Genomic DNA, 18,984 nt, shown 5'->3' on the forward strand with positions numbered 1-18,984 from the left:
GGATAGTTATTTTTTCCAAACTTCTCCAGGTCTGTAAAATGCTTAAATCCAACTCCAAACCTTTCCAGTTTGTGTATAAACCCAGCATTTAGGATTTTTTTTTATTTTTTTATTCCAGATCTGATAAAAAAGACACCAAACCAAAGCTGCTGCACACTGGAACAAATCTTTACTTATATTCTCAGTCTGTGTCAATACATCCTTCTGTTAAAAGAGTCTAGGAAAACATCGCTGTTCAACATGAACAATAGCTATCACAAACGCTGTAAATACATTCATGAAACAATCACTAGTTATGTGGTCAAACGCAATATGTGAAAGAGCTAAACTACTGTCTCTCAAACTGCACTTACATCTAAAAACCTGTAATATTTGCACGTTTTAGCCTCTCTGGATTTCACTCAGATTTCATTTAAAAAGCATCTAAATAGCAAAGCCTTTTCTGTGATAAAATAATTAGGTTTGTTTAGCATTACTATTCTGGGTTTTGTATCGTTCCCAAAATAAATAAATAAAAAAAAAAGTCTCTGATCAAGCTTCCTCTCAGGATGCTCCATGAGATGAGAAATGATGTGGTTCATCATTTCCAGTCATAAGTGTCGCGGCTTTCTGTTTGTTGCTTGAATCGTAGGTGAGGAGCAGACCATTTTATGACTTAACATGATGAAACTTTAAAAGACACTGTGGTGAAAGCACACAAGTTGTTAGTGGAACACTGGGCAGTATTGTTGTCAGGTTGCTCCCTCTATTGTCTGATGAGAGAGCTGCAGCATGTCTGAGCACGTTTGCATCTCAGCCAGAGGCAGAGAGAGTTTAATACTCTGAGACTGCAGCTGGAAAGTCTCAATCAGCTGCTGAAAAGAAGCAGAAGAGAGAGAAATGATCAAGAAATAAGTAAAACGTGTCAAAGAGGTCAAAATCAATGGTAAAGAGATTTTGCGAAAGGAACCTATGATGACAAAAACAGAATCTCACTGCAGGCAAGGTCAGGTCCGTTAGTTTCCTCCAGTATGACGTGACCTCTTCCTCACTCAATATTCCTTTGTCGACCAGCTTTCTAACAAGAAACAGGTAGTTCTTCTTCTAAAAAGATAAACGAAATAATCACATAAATGATAAATCACATGAAATACTGGAACATGCTGGAGACTGCACGACAGAGTTCAGGACAAAGGCATTATTATCATAATGAGCTACAACAACATTTAATTTCCCTTTGGGATTAATAAAGTATTTTTGAATTGAAGTGAATTAGTTGCATATTTCAGAGTACCAGCCCCATTTAGTGGCACCTTTAGCAAAGATGCTTAAAAACCCTCAACAGAAATTCCCTCTTTATTGCAGAAGCACAATCTCAATAGAAATTGAGATCATGAGGTTATTATTAACAAATTTGCGAGTGGCATATTTGTTGGCATCAGTGTCAGTGGTGTCAATGCTTTGTAGAAGCCCCTGTTGCCAACAGGACAGAACTAATTTCACAAGATTGGAGCATACACAGAGAGTGACCTATGAACATTTCTCTTAATACAATCTCTTCTCTTCAGCTCACCTCACACATTTTCAATAGGAACTGGAAGTGGGGACTAAGATGTTTATGGAGGACTGTTGATTTCGTGCCTGGTGAACTATTTCTGTGTTGATTTGCCTTTATATTTTGGATCGATATCCTGACCCAATGACAAACCAGTTTCAGGTTTATGGCAGAGGCCACCAGATTAGTATTTAAAATCTCCTGGTATTTCAAAGAGTTCACAATGCCATGGACTCTAACCATGTTGCCTTTGAAAGAGAAACTGGCTCATAGCATCATTGGTCCTTCGTCGTAGTAGAGAACAACTTGCTGCTCAACATCTCTAAGACCAAGGAGATAATAGTGGACTACAGCAAAAAAAGAGAACGGACATTTCACCATTGATCATCAGGGGGAACTGTGTGGAGAGGGTGGCTGACTTCCAATTCCTGGGAGTCCATATCTAGGAGGACCTGACCTGGAGCGCGAACACCTTTGAGCTGCTGAAAAGGGCCCAGCAGAGACTGCACTTCCTGAGGGTTCTTAGGAGAAATAACATCACACAAAAACCGCTGGTGTCCTTTTATCGGTGCTCTGTTGAAAGCATAATGACCTATTGCTATAAATATAAGTGGCCCAAAAGATTGTTGGCTGCCCTCTCCATAAACTTGAAGAGCTTTACAGTTCCCGCTGTCTCGAAAAAGCCCTTTACATCATAAATGACACTTCTCACCCCAGGTCACGCTGTGTTTGGTCTGTTACAGTCAGGCAGACGCTACAGATGAATTAAAGCGAGGATAAGCAGATTCAGCAACAGTTTCTATCCAACAGCAAAACACAGACTGAAAGTAAAGAAGGAGGCAAAGTGGCAATAGTGCAATCAGCATGAATGTGTGTAAATGTCATTTTTATTTTTTTAACAAAATCCTTCTATTTTACATAAATGATCTATTTTTCTATGTACTGACCAGAGAGTTTTGTTTCATTTTCATTTCTGTTTATTCTATTTTAATTGTTTCACTAATGATCATTAAAAACAATCATTTCTTAACATGGGATTTTCTTTTTCCACCGTTTCTTTCTCCACACTATGTTCTAAAAGTAAAGGTTGAATTTTCCCAAAATGTTCAGTGTTAGATAACCCTACTACAATAAAACATTATTATTATTATTATTAGGCATTTTACACAAAAATTAATATTATATGCATGAATGAAAAACAATACTTTTTCTTTTAAAGGTTAGTTATTTTTACTTTCTTCAGATTCAGAAGTTTACATACACCTCAGTATTTGGTAGAATTGCCTCTTAAGCTGTGTGACTTGGGTAAAACGTTTTAGGTTTCCTTTAACAAGTGTCTCACACTGGAATTTTGTCCCATTCCTCTTGACAGAACCAGTTTCATCGAGTCAGGTTTGTAGGCCGCCTTGCTGGCACCCACCTTTTCTCAGCTTTGCCTACAAATTTCACATGAAACTGAGATCAGACATTTATGGCAGCCACTCAAAAACATTGACTTGGTTGTTCTGGAAGTTTCTGTCTTTTTCCTCCAAATGTAACAATGGTCATTTCTAATTATAATTTGATTAGACTTGGCATGTCACTAGATAATGCCTAGCCCCAGTCAGCATCTTCACCATGTTATTTGGTTTATTTTCTGGGACCAATACACACATTTTGCACCAAAATACGTTAATCTCCGGGGACGCAGAACTCTTCTCCTTCCTGAACGATATGACTGGTCATTCCCACGGTGTTTATACTCGCATACGATTGTTTGAACAGGTTGAATCTCCAGACATCTGGAAAAGTAAGCAAGGATGAACCAGACTTGTGGAGGTCCACAATTTTCTTTCTGGTATCAGGTCTGATTTCTTTTCATTTCTCTGTGATGTCACACAAGGAAGCAGTGGGTTTGAGGTGTTGCCTTTAAATGCATCCACAGGTTTGCCTCCATTTCAGATGTCGCATGTTGTCAACCCTGGCATCGCCCTGATGTCATCATCTGGCCTTTCACAAATGTTCTGAAGGCACAGTAATCTAAGTGTATGTAAACATCAGACTCTGAAGAAAGTATTCTCATTATTTTGGCATTTATCAAACAGACCTAATTTTGGTAATCCTAATTAACCAAGAGAAGGGAAAGTCTGTCTGTTCAGTCTGATTTAAAGTCAGCGGGTAAGAATACATGTTTGCTTTTTTATATAGAGTGTATGTAAATATTTTGTTTCAACTGTATCACACCACAATGGAGCTTAAAAGAAAATAAACCTGCAAATGTAGGTGGATGTACTCTTTACCGTGTTGCCTTACTGCTGCACCCAGGCAGGAAACATATTAAGCTAACCAGAGCAAATTGTACGTATTCAGTTGTTATATGACCCATCTGAACATTAACCAACATTAATACAACTGGACCTTCTAAGAGCTTAAAGATACATTCAGGGTGTTTTGCTCTGGTTTTATCAATAAAACCTTTACAAAAAGGTGTTTTGCTCTGGTTTTATCAATAAAACCTTTACAAAAAGGTGTTTTGCTCTGGTTTTATCAATAGAACCTTTACAAAAAGGTGTTTTGCTCTGGTTTTATCAATAAAACCTTTACAAAAAGGTGTTTTGCTCTGGTTTTATCAATAAAACCTTTACAAAAAGGTGTTTTGCTCTGGTTTTATCAATAGAACCTTTACAAAAAGGTGTTTTGCTCTGGTTTTATCAATAAAACCTTTACAAAAAGGTGTTTTGCTCTGGTTTTATCAATAAAACCTTTACAAAAAGGTGTTTTGCTCTGGTTTTATCAATAAAACCTTTACAAAAAGGTGTTTTGCTCTGGTTTTATCAATAGAACCTTTACAAAAAGGTGTTTTGCTCTGGTTTTATCAATAAAACCTTTACAAAAAGGTGTTTTGCTCTGGTTTTATCAATAAAACCTTTACAAAAAGGTGTTTTGCTCTGGTTTTATCAATAGAACCTTTACAAAAAGGTGTTTTGCTCTGGTTTTATCAATAAAACCTTTACAAAAAGGTGTTTTGCTCTGGTTTTATCAATAGAACCTTTACAAAAAGGTGTTTTGCTCTGGTTTTATCAATAAAACCTTTACAAAAAGGTGTTTTGCTCTGGTTTTATCAATAAAACCTTTACAAAAAGGTGTTTTGCTCTGGTTTTATCAATAGAACCTTTACAAAAAGGTGTTTTGCTCTGGTTTTATCAATAAAACCTTTACAAAAAGGTGTTTTGCTCTGGTTTTATCAATAAAACCTTTACAAAAAGGTGTTTTGCTCTGGTTTTATCAATAGAACCTTTACAAAAAGGTGTTTTGCTCTGGTTTTATCAATAAAACCTTTACAAAAAGGTGTTTTGCTCTGGTTTTATCAATAAAACCTTTACAAAAAGGTGTTTTGCTCTGGTTTTATCAATAAAACCTTTACAAAAAGGTGTTTTGCTCTGGTTTTATCAATAGAACCTTTACAAAAAGGTGTTTTGCTCTGGTTTTATCAATAAAACCTTTACAAAAAGGTGTTTTGCTCTGGTTTTATCAATAAAACCTTTACAAAAAGGTGTTTTGCTCTGGTTTTATCAATAAAACCTTTACAAAAAGTTGTTTTGCTCTGGTTTTATCAATAAAACCTTTACAAAAAGGTGTTTTGCTCTGGTTTTATCAATAAAACCTTTACAAAAAGGTGTTTTGCTCTGGTTTTATCAATAAAACCTTTACAAAAAGGTGTTTTGCTCTGGTTTTATCAATAAAACCTTTACAAAAAGGTGTTTTGCTCTGGTTTTATCAATAAAACCTTTACAAAAAGGTGTTTTGCTCTGGTTTTATCAATAAAACCTTTACAAAAAGGTGTTTTGCTCTGGTTTTATCAATAAAACCTTTACAAAAAGGTGTTTTGCTCTGGTTTTATCAATAAAACCTTTACAAAAAGGTGTTTTGCTCTGGTTTTATCAATAAAACCTTTACAAAAAGGTGTTTTGCTCTGGTTTTATCAATAAAACCTTTACAAAAAGGTGTTTTGGGCTGGCAAGATTTTAACATCACTACGTTATAATAGCTCTCTAAAGGTAATCTAAATATTTTAACAGAACCAGGTGTTATGTTCTGAAGAAGCTTTAAAACCAAAGAGGATGCAGTGTATGAATCAACACCACAGTGTTTAACATGCCTCTGTGTCTCTGGCCTTCAGCACAGCGGTTACTGTGAGTGGGGTGAAGAGCTCATGAAGAGGGACTGAGGAGCAGCAGCCTCTCTCCCACAGCTCAGCAAGCTGCTCCAAAACATCTGACTCGGGGGGCTCTGGCCCGGCGCTGGGATCCATGGCAACCCCGCCATGCCTGCTACACCATGACAAAGAGCGCACTGGCAGCTCTCCAGACACTAAACAACAGTAAACACATTGAAAAACATTATAAAGTACAGATTATGCCTCTATAATCGCAGCCTTGAATCTCTTACCCAGTTTGCAGGCGAGCAGCACAGTACAGTTCTGGAGCATCTGCTCTGACACAGGCGTTAAGAACTGAATCGAGACAAAAACAAAAGAAAAGTGAGATCCACATGCATATGTGTTTGTTACATGTTTGTTAGGGTTTTTTGAACCTTTCTGCACTCCAATGTGTCTCTGACTCTTTGAAGCAGGATTTTGAGTTGGGAGCCAGTTGGCAGCTCCTCGTCTGTTCTGGGCCCCACCGCGATGCTCAGCAGCTCCTGAATCAGACAAACTCCAGATGAATACCAGAAATTCATTTTTACATTTGAGTCAAGCAAACTGCTCATACAGTCAGGTTAAAGTGCAGTAAATAAGATAAGGAGGTAAAAGTTAATCACTCAGCCTTCCCAAGGCATTCATACTCCTTGACCTTTCCTACAGTTTGTCATTTCACAACCACAAACTTCTGAGTATTTTTAGGTTTCATGCAAAGACCAACACAAAATGTTGAGTCATTGTTTGTATTCGCCCAATTTTACTCTGATATCCTTACATAAAATCCTCTTCAAGTAAATGGAGTCCATTAGTGTGTCATTTACTCTCAGTATGAATACAGCTATTCTGTGAAGGCCCAATTTCAATCAAACCATGTAGCATTTTCCTTCAAATTGACAATTATGTGCTAACTTGTGCTGATCAATCACATACAATCCCAACAAAACGCAAAGTTTATTGTTGTACGTGACAAAATGTACAAAAGATCATGGGGTGTAAATACTTTTGAAAAGTAGCCTCGTACAAAAAGATAAAAGACATACCTTAATCTCAATGAGGATGTCTGAGGGGAGGAAAGAGCTGTGTTTACAAAGAGGAGGGCAGGACTCCGCTTTCTCTTGTTTCTTCTTGGGAGTATTCATCTGCGCCTGCCGGACCAGTTCAACCACAGCGCCTTCTGCATCCACAGAGTCTGGAGCTACTAGACTGCCAAGAGCCTTTATCACACGGTCATATCTGCTCTTCCACTCACGCCTGATCAGGGCTTTAAAAAAGAAAAAAAAAAAGAAAAAAAGGAGGAAATATCAGATTCATGTCCTCAAGAGGCAACAGCATTTTTCATTTTTATATTTTAATTTGGAAGTCCAACTCAAGTTTTCAGAATCTTAAACGAGCTACCCGTAATGTTGGCAGAAAGCCAGCTGCACGCTTTCTCAGCAGCTAGGCGCCTGGTGATGTTTTCAGATGTAGTCAGGACCTAAAAAAACAATGTCGTGTTCGTGATGGTCATAAACGCTGATATTCACCGTGATAACATGCTTAGTCTTCCATGTAAATAAAACATGTTACATTTGATTTTGGTTTCAGTTTTTCCCCTTTCACTTCCAAACTTAGAGAAAAGGTTTGATAAAACGTAATTTCATTACCGGCGGCGTGGTCTCGACAGGGAGCAGTATACGTATGGCGTCAGGGCTTTTTTCATTGCAAAACCTACAGAAAAGAAAAACAAACACGACCTGAGATTATTAATGGTGCGAGTCTGAGCTTCAGAGTCCTGTTTTTGTACACATATGAGACGTAAAACAATAAGGCCTGTATACATTCTGTACAATTCAACTATATGTATGTGAAACCTTAAACCAGGGGTTTCCAACATTTGTGGCTCTCGAAACAATTTTCTCTTGTCCTAAAATTCTAAAAAGTTCTGTTTTGATGTTGGTGGTGCCAGCATCATGCTGTGGGGTAGCTTCTCTTCAGATGCAACGGTTAGGTTTTTCTTTTCTTTTTTTTTTTTTTAAAGAGGAATGAAACTGTGAAACATTTAAGATACCAGTCAGTTTTGACCCTAACTCTACTGGTGTCCACTAGAAAGAGAAGAAAGGGTTTATTAGAAGAACAATCTACATTTTGGAATGGCCTAGCCAAAGTCCAGAATAAAATCTGACAGGAGAGCTGTACGGTCAAGGGATGCTCTTACAGTCTCAGACTTGAAGAACTTTAAAAATACTGACAGATGAATGTAATAGTTCACACGTCTGTGTAACCAGATTATTTTTCATTTTTTAAATACATTTCCCACAGATTAGTTTTTCAATAAAATATAGAAGATACATGTTACATTAATGGTGTAGATGGTTTTGAAATGATTCGTCCTGGTTATGTTTCTTATAAAAACCCACAACTAAAACCGATCAAGCATCGGCATCTAATCACAGCAGAGGTCATGTCGTACCTGGTGGCTTTCGCAAGTGCTTCCAAGCCAGCATCACACAGCTGAGCACATATGGAGTCGTTCAGCTTTGAAGAATTTGAATTTGCCGACTGCAGCCCGTCTTTCAGCATCTTCTCTCCTCTCTCCACCAGCTCTTGCACTAATGTAGCCCTGTGAAAGTTACCAATTAGACAGAAAGGATAAGGGATGCTTTTTAATATACACTTGAAACAAAAAACACATTTAGAAACAAGGGTGAGCTTAAATCAGCCTGAAAGCGCTGGTAATGTTATGTCTTAGCCTCTTAGGTGGGCCACGAACCACATTCACGGGTCTATTAATCACTATATCAAAAGTTATTACTCGATTTGAAATGACAATGCCCTGGAGGACATGTCAAAGTAAAATAAAGCACTGTCAAAGTTAAGCTTGATTTGGCAACTAATGACTTCAGTGATATTGAAGAGCTATCAGCCCAAATCTCCCTTTGATTCCAGTAATACTAACTTTATATGCTTGACAGCGTTGGATCCAACCCTCTCAGCCACAAACTCCACTGTGCGGCGCAGCGACGGAGGCTTATTGTGGAAGAAGGCTTGCTCCAGGTCCACCTGTCACATTCAGGCATTTCGGTCAGACACCCAGACATGTGATGCTGCTTCAAATGTTGTGTGCACAGAATCTCCGTGATGCTGATTCACCTGCATTTTCTGCTGCGATCTGTTGGCGGTCGGTGTGTCCTTGAGCTCTGCAGAAGTGGGGGTAATCTTGCGGATAATTCCTCCACTCCTGGCTGTGCTGCCAGACACGAAAGCTGCTAGGAGCTTACGAAACTCACCTGAACAGGCGGAAACAAGCCAGAACATTAATCCACTCCTGTAACACTAGGATGTTACGGTCTCTTGGTTCACATCAAAAGCAAATTTAAACACTTAAGTTGCTCTGTTTTCTATGAAAAGCTCCCGCAAGAAAATATATGGTGGTTTGTGAAAGGAGGGGGACATTTTGCACATTATGTCACGTAACTGAAGGGAAATGGATGCATGTTTGTGTTTTGTTTTTTTTTTTACAAATAAAAATCTGGGGGGAAAAAAACCAGAACACTTTGCAGAACTACTTTTCGCTGCAGCTTCTAACAGGTTTTCTTCCAAGATTTTCCTGCATTTAGCTACCCCCACTCACCAAGAAATGGACAGCATGTATAAAGTAGTTGCTGATCCACCAGTGGAATGCAGTCCTAAGAAATAAAATGAAAAGAAATAATTTAAATCCAACTGTGACCTTTTTTGTTTTTTATTTTTTGACAAAAGCGAAGAACATTTGTCCTTACAAGTCCAAGAGAACCCGTGTCACCGCCCTCCTCCTTGACCAGTGCAGTAAACTCACTGGTGAAGAAAATGTCCTCAGGAATCACGGGAATCTACACGAGTAAGAAGCACAAGTTTAACTGTAATTTACAACAAGAAAGGGAATCGCAATTTATCAGGGGTTCCCGCATTTTTCACGGCAACTTTCCCAGAGTTCTCAATCCTGTTTCAGCCAATTTTTGTAAAAAATATAATAGTTTACAATACGTTTATGGCACATAGTTCTAGCTAGAATGGACAGAATGTTGAAGGGAATAAGTCTGGGCAATCTGGGACATACCTAGACCAAGTTTCATACTTTAACGTGTCTCTGTAGGACTGCATGTTGCGACTCACCTGAAAGAGCCATCCCAACACTGACACCAGCAGCAGCTTGTTCAGGTAACACATTTCTTCGTTTCGGTTCAGCTGCAGCCTCCTATAAGCAAACAACAAACTTTTCATGTAGGAATTCTGTACTATTCCAGACTCAAATTCAGGTGTTTTCATCTGTCATGAAACAACACATGGCTGTAGTCGACTTCCAGTACAGCAAAGAGGTGAAGGACTATTTCACAGCTTCTTTAGGCATCTGGAACAGCTCACATCATCTGTATTTCAAACTTTGATATATTTACAGTGGTAAAATCCGGAGTGGATCATCCTTAATTATTTAAATCACAGTTTGAGATCTGTGATACTTTTATTGAGTTTGTAGAAGTCACAAAAATATGAGCATGTTAATCCAATGATTTAAATCAGGCCCAGTTTAGGAACCACAGGTCCAGTTTAAAAATGAAGGCCTAGAGGCCAGAAAAGCAGCGAAATGGCCCGTTTTTATTTCCGAATGAAGGTACATTTATCTGTGGGTTCTGATTGAAACTCAAAAACTAAAATAATCAGTTTTGTTTGTGTCACAAATTTAGGATAAAGAATGCCAACATAAATCTATGTAGAAACTCATTATTTTCAGAAATTCAGGTTGTTTTTCTGCAGTAGGAAAGAACCCTGAAAAAATATCAAATAAAAATGTAATTACCAGTCAGAAAACTCTGTTTACAGGTTCTTTTCATTGAAGGTGTCCACCGTGTGGGAGAGGAGGAGAATCTAACCTGTATAGTAGAAGCAGTGTAGCCAGTGCCACTCTGTAGCAGAGAAGCAGAGGCCCAACGAAGTCCAACATGGAGAGGAACTCCACCACCCAGGGCACGGTCAAAATGGTGCGCCTCCTCCTAACGCTGTTTCTCAGCACAGCACAAACATCCAGCACCTGAACACTCTGTGGAGGGAAAACATCCATTTTTAATAAAACCCAGAACAAAAGAAAACATCAGAGTTTCCTTAATGAGATTAAACTACTCATTCAAAGGGAAAAGGCTCATTAATAGAAACATTACAGGCATCATTTCTATTACCTTGCTGCGTAGGGCTACCGATGTTTCCTGTATTTCTTTGGAGGGTTTCTCTGATGTTTGGTAGGGGAGAAAGGAGATGAATCCCAGGAACTTTGCCAGAAGACGAGCTAGGAGCAGCACTGAGGCGAACCGCTGCTTCTCATCCTGGAAAGAGAACAAAATATAACCAAATATCTGTCATTTCAACTGCAACTTGGATGCTAACATTTTGCTTAAAGCGCTATCTGGCTGTAAAGAAAGCACTTAAACAGAACACCTGCTGCTCCATATCTCCATCCTCTTCCTCCTCTCCCTCCCCAATGGAAGCAGGAGGACTCAGGATGGACACCTCATCCAAGTGGAGTAGCTGCTGACACAGGCTGTCCTGAAGGTGCTGGTTCATCTGGCAGCTGGGACATAATGATACGAGACACTTAGAAAGCTATTTCGTCAAAGTAATCTTATCAAATTATCAAACTTAGCTAATATTACAATGCAAATGCAGCAATGTCAATTTACTGGCATGACAGATTTGAATTCTAAAGATTTTATTTATTTAATATTTGATATACAAAGTTTTGTTTTTGTGTGCCACGGTTTTTTTTTTTTTTTTTTTGCATTTCTTTTTATTTATTCCTCCATTATTCCATAAAGGCCAAATTCAGTTAAAGTTGCCTTTTAATGGGAAATCAACATTATTTAAAAAAACAATGGTATCTGCTTCCTCACCAGCTGGCTGTCTGAATGAAGTTCCTGAAGAACCCTTGGTGGCCAGGAAAGGACGGAGGAGGACAGGGGCCGACAACTCCATGAGGCTGAATGAGACGCTCCTCAAGACGCTTGAGACGACCCAGGCTGTCAGCTCCCAGCATTCCCAGCAGGTCAGCATCGGGTGTATCCACCGACGGGTTGCTCGTACGAGGGCCTTTACCCATCTGCAAAGCGACACATTTAGGAGCTTAATGTTGTTCGATGTGAATCTGGGAGCAAGTTGGAAAGCTGCAGAGGATCTTGGATTTCAAATTTCTGAGGTGCCAGTCTACCTGAACCAGCTGCTTCAAAAACAGACGTGCAAAGTGGGAATGATTTCCAGCAGAAGTGAGTTGACTCATCATTCCTCTAAGAAAGAAGACAGGAAATTATTTTATCGTTGCTACGGACTCAGATTTTTAAATCCTGATTAGTAGTTATGGCCCTATTACGACCCTTTAAACTGATCTGTGTTAGTGGACTAAACTCCTCGTCCCTCTAGCTGGTACACCGTCTGATTTGATGTCATCTTCTGTGAGGTGAGGAGCTAAAGTTTAAATATAATGTCTTTTTTTCATTTGTATGGTTTGCAAAATTGTATTACAGGATGCTCTGCATGCCTTGGCTGGCCAGCTGTCGGCGTAGGGAAGATCTCAGCATTAAATGTTGGGATATTCATGAGCGTAGCACCAAGGTACAGAAGCAACTATTTTTCTTGATGGTTTGTCCACATATTCCTAACTTGAACAGTCGAAAAATGTTCGGAGCCGAATTGCCAACGAGTCAAATCAAAGCCGAGCGTAAACATGCTTTAGACATGGATACGAGTTTACTGAAGACTGTAAATGAGCGTCAACAAAATATCTGCTACTGTGCAGAAACAGATCCAAGGGTCTTCAGAACATCATGGGGGTGCCAGTTTAGTAGGGTTTAATAATGATGAAATGCTGAGTGCTATTTTACTGCATTTTCAAACATCTACAAGCTGTTAGTCTGCATTAGCAAATGCCTGTTTTTGTTAATGATTGGTAGCAAGGACAAAATCCCTATGAGTTAGATTTGATTCACTGAAACAGCATAAATAGCCTCATAACTGATTGGACTTGCCTGATTTTAGTTCCAAGTACAGCATCGAAGTTCCAGCCTGGCTCTTTATGAAGGTCCTCCCATTCTCGAAGCACTTCATAGAAAATATCTCTGAGGAGGGGGAAAATGTCAAATTAAACAGGTTCTGAAATCGCCAAAAAAACTGTTTCACTGCTTGTTGAATTCAGAGTCTGGACACTTTAAACAAAAGAAAAAGTTGGGTTGTACCTCTGTTTCTTAAAGGTGTGGAAGGCCTTGTCGCTTCCAAAATTGGAACGGTTGTCAGTAGCAGGCTGGAATGGGACTGAATGGATGAAAGTGGACGCTGAAGGAGAGAGCTGGAATAGAGTAACAATCAGAAATAATTAAAATCTTATACTTTGAGGTATGATTTTGTCAGCAAACATATTTAACTCCAAGACCAGCCCTCTCATTTTCTTTTCCCCCATAAATGATGCTTCTGCACATTGAAATCATGCTTGGGCTTGGTTATCTGCTTGTCTCAAGCATTGGATCAGAATGTCACATCCAGCTGAAAGGTGTTTGGCACCAGCTAGAAAAACAAATCTTGAAGTTGTCTTTAATCTAAATGAGAGATTGTATCAAGTTACAGTTCATATATGGTAGAAGACTCAAAAATTGCTTCACATTTGGGGTTTTGTTTTTACTTAGAGATCCCTTTTAGGTCATGAACCCTACAGAGCCCCAGATTTAAAAATTTAAAGCCAGAGAATATCTGTGGTGGAATCAGACATCCAGGAGCGGTGGAAAAAAACCAGATGAACAGGTGATGACACCCTGTCAGTGTCGCTACGCCATCATGTTTTCATTCCAGAAAGTTTTTCCATGTTTACTTTACTTCTCCAAAGCGTCTTTGTCTGCAAACAGTGTGGCAGTGGAAGGAACTTGGAGGATTTAGGAGTGACACAGAGAGAGGCTGAACACTACTGAATATTGAAGAGGATGAAAGAAAACCTGTTTAGTAAAATATAGAAATACTGAACGTTTTTCCAACATAGCTCCATGATATGGAAGAGTATGATGTATAAAGCTGATGGTTCAGTTGCCCTTAGACGTTTTCAATGTAACTGCATCTGGATCTGTATGGCTGGATGGACCACAGCATGAAAGAATAACCACAACGTTCCAGTTTCCAAGTCAAGGTAGAAATCGCTGCACATTTTTAGAATGTGACTCATATAGCATGTCCAGTTAACGATTCAATTATCAACCCATGTTTATTCGAATTTTGCTCCCACTGGGATTCACTTTAAATATTTTTCCACCTTTATTATAAATAAAGGCATGCATGGAAATTAAATTCATACAATGGGAAGATATTCCCATTCCATCTTTAATGCATGGATGCAACAGCACAGAATCTTAAGAACATGTTTTAATGACATAAAACCCGGTAGCTGTTCAATAAACGCCAGACCTTGGCTGTGCTTCTGTCCTGAGCCTGAGTGAAGCAGTCTTTAAGTTTTGGAGAGAAAGAGGCCACCCTATCGTTCTCTGCCAGCAGACGCAAAGTGCACTTGTCCAAATGAACGACCAACCTGACAAAATAAAATGGAAGAAACCATGTTTGAGAATCTGTCTTGTAGGACTATACAGAAGTCTACCAGACAGGATAGATCTGTGGGCTTTAAAGCTTTAAGTAAATAATAACTAAAATAAACACTCACTGAAATTGATTCTCCAAAACTTTTACTGCAAAATAGACACAGTTGTGCACTTGTCTCAGGTAACATCTTTCTAGGACATCTGCAAATAAAAAAGGGCGATCATTTCTCAAAAATTCAAGATTTGTTTAAGCTATGAGTGGTAAAAGGTCCACTGCTCACCTGAATTTACTGAACACAAACTCAACTGCTCTTCATCGCTGTGTTTATGAGGAGACCGGGATGTCAACAGCTGCATCACAAAGAAAAGCTCGAGGAAAAGGTTTGGCACTAGGTTTTCTGTGAAAACATAAAGAAACAATTAAAAGAATGCTATTTGTATGATCCTCCATAAAAGGTGTCATAGCATTTGTTCATTTTTTTAGCTACACTTTAATTAGTGTAGCTAAATTTCCTTTTAACACACCTGCGTAATGCAAACCCCTCACTCATAAACCATGCACAGAACATTTTCCATCAGCACCAATTTGAAGCTCATTACCACCACCGTGTGGTCGTTTACCAGAAATGCAGGTACAGTACAGCTCAGCCAAAATATCGAGCTCTGAGGAGAAGGTGACTTTGGATGGTTCAGGACACATCGTCTGAGGGTCTGGTGTAACTTTAGATTCTATCCTAGTTCCCGTCTTGGTAGGAGTACAGGGATCCAGAGAGCACGGAGGAAGAGAGGCCGCCTGCTGGGCCAGCTTTGTCCTACAAACAGAAACATCCTAATAAAATGGCAGGGATGCACGAGTGCAGAACAAGTAATGCTGCAGGTGGTGAAACAATTAAATGCAGTACCTCGCAAAAGAATTGCTAAAACTTGAAGTTCTTCACATTTTGTCATGGTACAACATGGAAGGAAGAAAAAACGTTGTGAATAGTTTACAACAAAAAGTGCAGTCTGCATTTGTATTCAGCCCCCTTACATTGATGCTTCTAATTAAAATCTAGGGCAAACAACAGCCTATAGATGTTCTGTGAAGGCTTTACAGGTTTGTTAAAAAGTAACAACATCATGGGGAGCAAGGAACACAACCGATTCCCCACTGTGAAACATGATGGTGGTAGCATCATGGTGTGGTGATGCTTTTCTTTAGCAGGGACAGGGGAGCTGTTCAGAGTTGATGGGAGGATGGATGGAGCTAAATACAGAGAGCCAGAACATTAATCCTAAACATACAGCCTGAGCCACACTTGAATGGTTTGGATTAAAGCAAATCCATGTAATAGAATGGCTTAGTTAAAGCTCAAAACTTAATCCATATCAGAGTTTGTGGCAAGACCTGACAACTGACCCACACAGATTATCCAAATCCAATCTGACTGTTCCTTTTTGAGTCTTTTTGAAAAAAAGAATCTGAAAACATGTTAGTCTCCAGAGATTCACACTAGCAGATGCAATGGCAGCAAGAGTGGTTGTACAAAGTCTTGTCTTGGACGGGTTGATTACATATGCATAGAAAAGTTCAATAAAATAGAAGCAGTACTAACAGGCAAGGGATGCAGGTTTAAAGAGTAAAAGGATTGCTTCTCATATTACATCTTTTGCATTTGAAAACCACACACGTGAGCTTACTTTTCCATTTTGAGTAATTCCCTCTCTTCCTGTAGGCTCATTGGAGTGCGCACCGTTGTCGGTCCCTCAAGCGGCTCCATTCCTCGTGGAGGACTGGAAGCTTTCTGGAGAGGGGTGGATGTGAAGCACGTCTTTGGTTTAGAGTGAGGCCGGTCTGGGCTGACCGGTGTTGGGTTTATTCTTCTGGACGGCTTGGATGCCCTGGGGGGTAACGGAAGCAATTAGGCGATTTCAAAAGATACCTAAATGCTCAATTTTACTCATTTAAGAGAAGTGTTTAACTCACCCAGGGAAAATGGCCGATGAACCAACAGGAGGGAAGTCTTCCAAGTTGTTGAAATTGAGATGAGCTGGAGATGAAGGTGAAACCTGCTCACTTATCCTGCCATACCCTGCTCCTCTTGCTGATCGCCTACCACCAGCCTCATCACTGTGAGGGACCCCACGCCCTCCTCCTTGCCTGGCTTGCCCTCCGATCGCTGTGCTGCCACCACTCTTTCTGCGCCCTTTGTGTGGCTGGAAGCTGGGGCTATGCCGCATCTCAGAAGGGGAAACCATGAAGTCGCCGAGACAGACTTTCTGGCCATGCCTGCGCTCAGAGCCTGATGGCCTAGAAGCAGGACTCCACCCTGTAGACAAGGGGTGACTATTGAAGGCATCGACTCCACTCAGACCTGACTGACCAGCAGAATCCGACTCATTTCCAGGTGACACAGATGTAGCTGTAGAGAACAGCTGCACACGACTGGCACTGCGAGATCCAACCTCACTCCCAGCAGACCTGCAGGAAGTCTTGTCAGAGAAGCCTTGAGTCTGTGCTGGGGGTCTGGGGCGGCTGGGGGTTTTGGCTGGTGTTGCAGGACCATGAGTGAGAGCTTCACTGCTCTGCTCTCTCAGGAAGTTTAAAAGGAAAGCGACAAACTCTTGTTTGTGGATAATCAGCTCAGGTTCACTCAAAGACAACTTGTCACCCTCCTGTTGGATCAGAAAAAGTAACAGTTTACAAGTTAGTCAAACCTAGCTCCCAATACCCCAGCTAACATTTGTCTACTTGCGTGTTTCCTTTAATTCACAGGTAAATACAACAGTACCGAGTGTAGCGGGCGAGGTTCGCTCCAGTAACTAGCTAGCATAGCAGCTAAAAGTTTTGTTTACAATCCCTTGCGGTCTGTGACATCTCATTTAGCACCGCACGTGAGGGCACAGGTGCAGCCAACGTTGCTAAGATACTGGTACAAAGTGATTCAGACCTACCTGAACGTTTTTTAACCAGCCCACAACCTTATCATTGCCCACTTTCCGCGACAGAACACATTCTAAAAGGGCCGCCATTCTGGGATGCGTAGCTGGGAGACAGAAGGAGGCGGGGTCAGCGTGTGCGCAGGCGTACTGGCCCGACAGCCATAGACATACAAGAATAGACGCTGAATTGGCTTTCTTTCGATACGTTAGTGGGGCCGCCATGTTGAGAAAGGCAAGTTCATACCAAATATATTCCCAAGCAAAAGACAACTACAGGTCCTTCTCAAAATATTAGCATATTGTGATAAAGTTAATTATTTTCCATAATGTAATGATGAAAATTTAACATTCATATATTTTAGATTCATTGCACACTAACTGAAATATTTCAGGTCTTTTATTGTCTTAATACGGATGATTTTGGCATACAGCTCATGAAAACCCAAAATTCCTATCTCACAAAATTAGCATATTTCATCCGACCAAAAAAAGAAAAGTGTTTTTAATACAAAAAACGTCAACCTTCAAATAATCATGTACAGTTATGCACTTAATACTTGGTCGGGAATCCTTTGGCAGAAATGACTGCTTCAATGCGGCGTGGCATGGAGGCAATCAGCCTGTGGCACTGCTGAGGTCTTATGGAGGCCCAGGATGCTTCGATAGCGGCCTTTAGCTCATCCAGAGTGTTGGGTCTTGAGTCTCTCAACGTTCTCTTCACAATATCCCACAGATTCTCTATGGGGTTCAGGTCAGGAGAGTTGGCAGGCCAATTGAGCACAGTGATACCATGGTCAGTAAACCATTTACCAGTGGTTTTGGCACTGTGAGCAGGTGCCAGGTCATGCTGAAAAATGAAATCTTCATCTCCATAAAGCTTTTCAGCAGATGGAAGCATGAAGTGCTCCAAAATCTCCTGATAGCTAGCTGCATTGACCCTGCCCTTGATAAAACACAGTGGACCAACACCAGCAGCTGACACGGCACCCCAGACCATCACTGACTGTGGGTACTTGACACTGGACTTCTGGCATTTTGGCATTTCCTTCTCCCCAGTCTTCCTCCAGACTCTGGCACCTTGATTTCCAAATGACATGCAGAATTTGCTTTCATCCGAAAAAAGTACTTTGGACCACTGAGCAACAGTCCAGTGCTGCTTCTCTGTAGCCCAGGTCAGGCGCTTCTGCCGCTGTTTCTGGTTCAAAAGTGGCTTGACCTGGGGAATGCAGCACCTGTAGCCCATTTCCTGCACACGCCTGTGCACGGTGGCTCTGGAGGTTTCTACTCCAGACTCAGTCCACTGCTTCCGCAGGTCCCCCAATGTCTGGAATTGGCCCTTCTCCACAATCTTCCTCAAGGTCTGGTCACCTCTTCTCGTTGTGCAGTGTTTTCTGCCACACTTTTTCCTTCCCACAGACTTCCCACTGAGGTGCCTTGATACAGCACTCTGGGAACAGCCTATTCGTTCAGAAATTTCTTTCTGTGTCTTACCCTCTTGCTTGAGGGTGTCAATAGTGGCCTTCTGGACAGCAGTCAGGTCGGCAGTCTTACCCATGATTGGGGTTTTGAGTGATGAACCAGGCTGGGAGTTTTAAAGGCCTCAGGAATCTTTTGCAGGTGTTTAGAGTTAACTCGTTGATTCAGATGATTAGGTTCATAGCTCGTTTAGAGACCCTTTTAATGATATGCTAATTTTGTGAGATAGGAATTTTGGGTTTTCATGAGCTGTATGCCAAAATCACCCGTATTAAGACAATAAAAGACTTGAAATATTTCAG

The 18,984-nt window shown here is 40.4% G+C and overlaps 1 protein-coding gene across 3 annotated transcripts; it reads right to left on the bottom strand.

Annotated features, from left to right (window-relative positions):
- Positions 1-147: 147 nt before the first annotated feature.
- On the bottom strand, positions 148-17,366 carry cdan1 (codanin 1). 3 transcript variants are annotated; one of them, XM_047345833.1, is made up of 29 exons: positions 17,219-17,366; positions 16,251-16,939; positions 15,965-16,165; positions 15,187-15,216; positions 14,906-15,096; positions 14,566-14,682; positions 14,407-14,485; positions 14,157-14,277; positions 12,947-13,056; positions 12,740-12,829; positions 11,926-12,001; positions 11,612-11,817; positions 11,160-11,292; positions 10,904-11,047; positions 10,601-10,767; positions 9,846-9,927; positions 9,473-9,562; positions 9,325-9,379; positions 8,844-8,980; positions 8,650-8,753; positions 8,164-8,313; positions 7,358-7,421; positions 7,110-7,188; positions 6,755-6,975; positions 6,107-6,214; positions 5,963-6,026; positions 5,673-5,884; positions 976-1,083; positions 148-854 (listed from the first exon to the last, which is right to left on the bottom strand). In XM_047345833.1, exons 1-29 carry the CDS (start codon positions 17,294-17,296, stop codon positions 732-734), a joined length of 4,029 nt encoding a protein of 1,342 aa, XP_047201789.1. In that variant the 5' UTR covers positions 17,297-17,366; the 3' UTR covers positions 148-731. The 3 variants fall into 3 exon arrangements, with proteins under 3 accessions (XP_047201789.1, XP_047201790.1, XP_047201791.1); XM_047345834.1 differs by having other exon boundaries at positions 148-851; positions 17,219-17,365; XM_047345835.1 differs by lacking the exon at positions 15,187-15,216 and having other exon boundaries at positions 17,219-17,365.
- Positions 17,367-18,984: the final 1,618 nt, after the last annotated feature.

This window comes from Girardinichthys multiradiatus, chromosome 19, assembly GCF_021462225.1.
Source record: "Girardinichthys multiradiatus isolate DD_20200921_A chromosome 19, DD_fGirMul_XY1, whole genome shotgun sequence".
In the NCBI taxonomy this organism is placed as follows: Eukaryota; Metazoa; Chordata; class Actinopteri; order Cyprinodontiformes; family Goodeidae; genus Girardinichthys; species Girardinichthys multiradiatus.